General features: G+C 57.7%; 1 protein-coding gene across 1 annotated transcript in view; it reads left to right on the top strand.

Annotated features, from left to right (window-relative positions):
• The window catches only part of LOC103581680 (N-sulphoglucosamine sulphohydrolase), a 7065-nt gene extending 1480 nt beyond the window's left edge, over nt 1-5585 (top strand). The window contains exons 3-5 of the mRNA XM_008563458.1: nt 1539-1620; nt 2976-3179; nt 4114-5585. Of these exons, the coding sequence (XP_008561680.1) occupies nt 1539-1620; nt 2976-3179; nt 4114-4673 (846 nt within the window). The 3' untranslated portion in view covers nt 4674-5585. The remainder of the gene's footprint in view (nt 1-1538; nt 1621-2975; nt 3180-4113) is intronic.
• The last annotated feature ends 826 nt before the right edge of the window (nt 5586-6411 follow it).

Here is a 6411-nt window from a genome sequence, read left to right as displayed (position 1 = left end):
CCTCGGTGTTGCTCCCGCGCCTCGCTCAGCCAGTGAACGGGAACCGGTCTGTATGTGGGATCCGAACCCTCAGCGGGAGCGCCGCCGCGCTTCCCAAGCGGCGCACTTATCCAGTGCGCCACCGGGCCGGCCCAGAAGGGTTGCTGCTTTGTACATGAAGCACTTAGAGTGCGCAGCACATACTCGCTCAGCTTACGGCATTGTCACAGGGGCTCCTGTGGTGATAAGAGATGCCATTGTTAAGGCACTTACTCTTTTTTTTTTTTAATGGCAAAATATACATAAAATTTGCCATTTTAGTCATTTTTAAATACACAGGTCAGTGGCATTAGATACATTCACACTGTTGTGCAGCTGTCACCACTGTCTATCTCCAGAACTTTTTCATCTTCCCGAACTGAAACTGTCCCCTTGAAACTCCAGCTCCCCGTTCCCCTCCCCAGCCCCTGGTGACCACCTTCTACTTCTGTCTTTGTGATTTTGACTACTCTAGGGACCTCACAAAAATGGAGTCATGCAGTATTTGTCCTTTTGTGACTGGCTTATTTCACTTGGCACGATGTCCTGAGGGTTTGTTCGTGGTGTGGCAGAATGTCCGTCCTTTTCGAGGCTGGACAGTGTCCTGCTGGAGGGTAGCCATGCTCTGTGTATCCATTCCCGGGCACCGGGCTGCCTCCGCCCTCTGGCTACTGTGAATCACGCTGCTGTGAATGTGCGCATACGGGGCGCTTGCTGTTGACATGTCGTCTGTGACACACCTCACTGTGAGCAGGCGCGCTCTCCGCGGGTCCTTGGCTGAGAGCGCACTATGTGCAGACGGTACGCGTGCTGGGGTGGGGGTCACGTGTGTATTCTCAGCTGCTTCCTTAGAGGTCCGTCAAGCAACTTGGCGCCACCTGCTCTGGGTAGTGGCTGCAGGCACGAGGGGGGCTTTTCCTTCTCACCTGACTCTTTCTAGGCATCTGAGTTTTTAATAGGAACATTGATTTCTTTTACGATATCAAAGAACTAGGTGACAGAAAAGGGCCTGGTGCTGTCTTTCGCAGTCTACAGTGTGTGATCACAATAGAAAAACTGGGAAATGCAGATAAGCAAAAGGAAGAAAAGTCACCCGAAACGTTGGTGTGCAGGCCTCCAGATTCTCTCCTTTCCTGCCCACGCTTCTTCCCCGGGAGGGACCTGTGGGCCCATCGGGCAGGGAGTGGGAGGTGCCGGCCCCCGAAGTCTCAATCAGTCAGGGACCCTGCCCCTCCTGTGAGCTTGCAGCCCTTGCCCTAGCTGGTGTGATGCTAGTGTGCAAGAAGAGACCCTCTGACTAGATGGGATCCATGTTCCCATCCGTGGGGCTGCAGATGAGCCATAGAGATGTGGGATGATGTATCCAGAGGGAAGCTGTTCTGGGCTGATCCGTTCAGGGAAGGAGGATGACTTTGAGCCCTGGGGAGAGGCTGACACCTCCATCTCCTACCCCAATTTGAGGGCTGGGCACCCCCCCCAGCTCTCTGCTCCAGGCTTGACTCCACCTCTCGCCGTTGCAGGTGCCATACTTCGTTCCTGACACCCCAGCAGCCCGAGCTGACCTGGCCGCCCAGTACACCACCATCGGCCGGATGGACCAAGGTGAGTTTGAGGAACTGGGACAGTGAGGTGTGCCAAGGCTCCGGTCCCCATCCTGTGCCAGGCACCCCAGCTGGGTGGGGCTCAGTGCAGGTGGGTCCTACAGCAGCAGAGAGTGAGCTGGGGTCTCAGTGCAGAAGGGTCTGTTAGGGCCGGGCAGACTGGACTGCATGTGCTGGACCCGGGCTGCCCCGTCTTAGGGTGGGGTCAGGACTTACCTCCTGGGGCTGCCCTGGTGCAAAATTGCTCCTGGGCTAGGTCCTTTGAGTGCCCCAGAAGTTGGGTATAGACTCCAAATATTCTTTAGCAATGGGGTCTGGATAAGATTTGGGGTTTTGGAGTTCCCTGTATTGTGCAGATACAGAACTCAGGGGGCACGTTAGTTTCTTGTGGCTGCTGTAACAAAGTACCACACACTGGGGCCCTAAAACCACAGAAATCTGTACTCTCGAAGTTCTGGAAGTCAAGGTGTGGGCAGGGCCACGCTCCCTCTGCAGGCTTTGGGGAGAATGTGCTCCTTCCTCATCCAGCTTCTGGTGTCTGTCGCCATCCTGGGCGTTCCTTGGCTTGTGGTGGCCTCACTCTGGTCTCAGTCTTCATACAGCTCTCTGCCCTCGCGTCTTCTCTTTTGTCTGTGTCTCCTCTTCTCATAAGGACCCTCATTATTGGATTTAGAGCCCACGCGGGTACTTCATGTTGAGCTTGTCTTGAGATCCTGCACTTAATTACATCTTCAAAGCCCCTTGTTCCAAATAAGGCCACATTTGCAGGTTCTGGGTGGAGATATCTTTTGGGGGGCACCATTCAGCCCACTGTAGGAAGTTGGTACCCTTACCGTTTCCCCTGTGGGTGACCTGGGGAGCGGGTGGGTGTAGAGGAAATCCTATCTCCTGGCCCTTGCTCAGGTCTGTCCCTTTTTGCTCCATGAGACAGACACAAGGGTCCAGAAGACACAGAAACTGGCATACGGCAGGTAGCAGCTATGTGGGGGGTGACGTGGAAATGTCGCAGGATGAACAGGGTCCCTGGAGGCCCGTGCGAGGGTTGCCCGGGGATGGGGAGCTGGGCAGAGTGTTGGCAGGAGGTCTGGGCTGGTGGGAAGGGCTTCAGGGTGTTTTAAGGTCCAGAAAATGACAGATTTCAGCACCTGGAAAAAGAGATGGGCCAGCACCACACATTCCCCAGCCTCTGCGTTGCGTCTGCGGCTGAGCTCTGTGCTGCTCCCGCAGGGGTTGGACTTGTGCTCCAGGAGCTGCGTGGAGCAAGATTTCAGCACCTGGAAAAAGAGATGGGCCAGCACCACACATTCCCCAGCCTCTGCGTTGCATCTGCGGCTGAGCTCTGTGCTGCTCCCGCAGGGGTTGGACTTGTGCTCCAGGAGCTGCGTGGAGCCGGTGTCCTCAACGACACTCTGGTGATCTTCACGTCTGACAACGGGATCCCCTTCCCCAGTGGCAGGACCAACCTGTACTGGCCGGGGACCGCTGAACCCTTGCTGGTGTCATCCCCAGAGCACCCGAAACGCTGGGGCCAGGTCAGCGAGGCCTTCGTGAGCCTCCTAGGTATGGCCCTGTCATCCGCATGGGGGAGGGGGGAAGGAACATTTGATGGGACCACACATGCCTGACATTGCACTGCACCTGTTACCTAATGTGGTTCTCATGCCACCCGGGCGAGGGAGGGACAGTCACCCATGTTGTACAGATGGGAAAATGAGGCTCAGACAAGTGAAGTAAGCTGCCCAAGGTCACACAGCTCATGAGCACCAAGCTAGGATTCAAGCCTGGGTCTCTCCCAGTATACTGCAGGTGAGTGTCGCAGTCACCCGCAACGCTTGTTGTCATCCAAATCGCGACCCCCAAAGTGTCTGATCCGGCAGATCTGGACGAGGGTCACGATTGGCACGTCTGACAAGTTCCCAGGTGGTAGGGGTGCTGCGGGCCCGGGGACCCCACTTTGAGAACCACTGCACCTGCCCCGCCTTCCCAGGGGACCCAGAGCACTCATGACCACGCTCGCCTGTAAGAAGGCCTGGGCGTGTCCAGTCCCAGCTGTAGACGGGCAGACAAAACTATAGCTGCGGGAAGACTTTGTGAGGGTCTCGGGGTGAGCCCCTTGGCCCAGGGCAGATGCTCTGTGCCTTACTGCTCTGCTGGGGTCGGCTCAGGGCAGCGTGCACTCGGGTCCCCACAGCTCAGGGCCCACAGCTCCCTTTCACCCCAAACCACGAGCCAGGGAGCACCGTGGTCACACCACAGAGCAAGCACAGCCGAGTCCTCCCTACGTGGGGACTAACTTTCTGGTCCGTAGGATTTTGTAAGGATCCTACGTATCAGTAAGTCGGGCCTCTTCCGGAGAGACGACGCAACAGTGCGAGGCGTCGGCCCTAAGCTGCACCTCCTGGTAGTGATTTGGTCGCACGAGGTGGCCCGCTAGCTTCTTGGAGGGGCTGAGCCAGCCCTTCGGCCCTGCCTCTGACACGTGCTTCCTATCCAGACCTTGCGCCCACCGTCTTGGATTGGTTCTCCATCCCCTACCCCAGCTACGCCATCTTTGGCTCCAAGACCATCCGGCTCACGGGCCAGTCCCTCCTGCCGGCGCTGGAGGCGGAGCCTCTTTGGACCACTGTCTTTGGCAGCCAGAGCCACCACGAGGTCACCATGTCCTACCCCATGCGCTCCGTGCAGCACCAGAACTTCCGCCTCGTGCACAACCTTAACTTCAAGATGCCCTTTCCCATCGACCAGGACTTCTACGTCTCGCCGACCTTCCAGGACCTCCTGAACCGCACTGTGGCCGGCCAGCCCACAGGCTGGTACAAGGACCTCCATCATTACTACTACCGGGAACGCTGGGAGCTCTATGATGACAGCAGGGACCCCCACGAGACCCAGAACCTGGCTGCTGACCCACGCTATGCCCAGGTCCTGGAAATGCTCAAGGCCCAACTGGCCAAGTGGCAGTGGGAGACCCATGACCCCTGGGTGTGTGCCCCCGATGGCGTCCTGGAAGAAAAGCTCTCTCCCCAGTGCCGGCCACTTCACAATGAGCTGTGACAGGCGTGTGCCCTCTCCTGCGTAGACGTGGCCCTGTGGCCAGACTTCTCAGCTGATGATAGAGGGAGGGGCCAGCGTGGGTGGCAGTGACCACAGCCCTCTCCTCCGCGCGCCCATGGTGCTGGGTGTCGCTCCTTCCTCTGCCTGCAGGGGAGGCAGAGTGTGTGAACTGGCCCCATCCTTCCCCACCAAGGGTGCTGCCACCATAGTAGGGGACACTGCCGTACTTGTGTCTGAGCCATGTCCCTGCACAGGAATTCCAGGGGGGACCCTGGCACAGGGCAGAATCCCAAGCCCATGACAAGGGAGTCTTGTTTTCTGGGTTGGTTCAGGGACCTGTGGATAGAGGGACAGGCACTCGGGGCTTGAGACCCGTGCAGTCTTTGGAACCCACAGATATTCCTGAGCCCAACAGGAGGTGGGGGCTCCTGGGTGCCAGGTGTGTGGTGGGCAGGTCCAAGCCACACTCGGTGTGGGGACACATCTGGCTTTTATCACCCTCTGGTGCAGAGGAAGCTTTTGAACAGCCCCGGGCTTGCTTCTGCTTCCTTCCTTTTGCCCCACGGTCAAGTGGCTGGACCCTACTGGGTTTCTACTGACTTGTGGCAGGCTCCCTGAGTGACCTGCTGTCTTCCTGGGGAAAGCTCGTCCTCTTTGAGAGTGTGCAGAGATGAAGGTACGGAAACGCCGCGTCCTCTGGCTGGCACCGACGCTGCTGATAGAACGCTCCGTTCCTGCCTTCCTCCACCCGCCACGGGAGAGAAGCTTGCCTGGAAAAGCCTGGAAGGAGAGGGCTCTCTTCCTTGAGTGGTGGGCTCCGGTTGCCCTTCCCTCCCTCATGACCCCCTACGAGGGGGGTGGGGGAGCCGCAGGACAGACCATCATAAAAGCTTTTTATTTTAGTAAAATATACAGAAATTCGTTTTCTGAACTCATTTATGATCATAGGAACCTGAATTCCAGGACGATTTCCTGATTCATGACACTGCTGTCAAAATGACATTCAGTCAATGAAAGTTCCAGGAGGTGGGAGGCAAGGCCAGGGGGTGGGGGGTCCAGGGAGTCCTCACCCAGGCCATGCCTGAGTGGCCCCCAAGCCCGGGAGGTGGAGTGAAGGTGCTCAGCCCCGAGAAGGTTCCGGGCTGTGACAGCAGGTCGGGGGAGGCAGTTCTTGTGCTCAGGAAGAGCCTGGCTGGCTCCTGTGCAGAGGTGTCTGTGCCAGGCTTCTCCGAAGGTGCTCAGCCCCGAGAAGGTTCCGGGCTGTGACAGCAGGTCGGGGGAGGCAGTTCTTGGGCTCAGGAAGAGCCTGGCTGGCTCCTGTGCAGAGGTGTCTGTGCCAGGCTTCTCTAGGGATCCCTAGGCTGGACATGGAGGCCACCAGGCACAGATGCACTGAAGATACTGTTTCTGTCACCCGGAAACTTTATTTACAGGTAAACACCAGTCTCTAGTTGCTGAGACATCTCAGCCATCAAAAGCTGAGAAAAGTTGGCCAAGGTTATGGTGTACATGGGTTTGTGCCTCTGTTATTGGCAGGGGCGGCGGTGACCTTGGGGGCACCAGGGCTACCAACGCGCTGCCTCAGTGGGTTTGAACGAGCTTCAACACATGGAAATGTGAAGGGACGTGGAGCCTCCGTGGATCCGGACCAGGCGGTCTGCAGCCAGAAGGGTGTCTGGAGAGCTCTGGGGTCTCCAGCTCAGACCATGCCAAGCCCTGGTGAAGGGTGGAGGAGGTG

The sequence above is a fragment of the Galeopterus variegatus genome, unplaced genomic scaffold (genome assembly GCF_000696425.1).
Source record: "Galeopterus variegatus unplaced genomic scaffold, G_variegatus-3.0.2 Scaffold13672, whole genome shotgun sequence".
NCBI classification, from domain to species: Eukaryota; Metazoa; Chordata; class Mammalia; order Dermoptera; family Cynocephalidae; genus Galeopterus; species Galeopterus variegatus.
The sequence above is the reverse complement of the archived record's forward strand: the minus strand, read 5'-3'. Positions and strand labels throughout refer to the sequence as shown.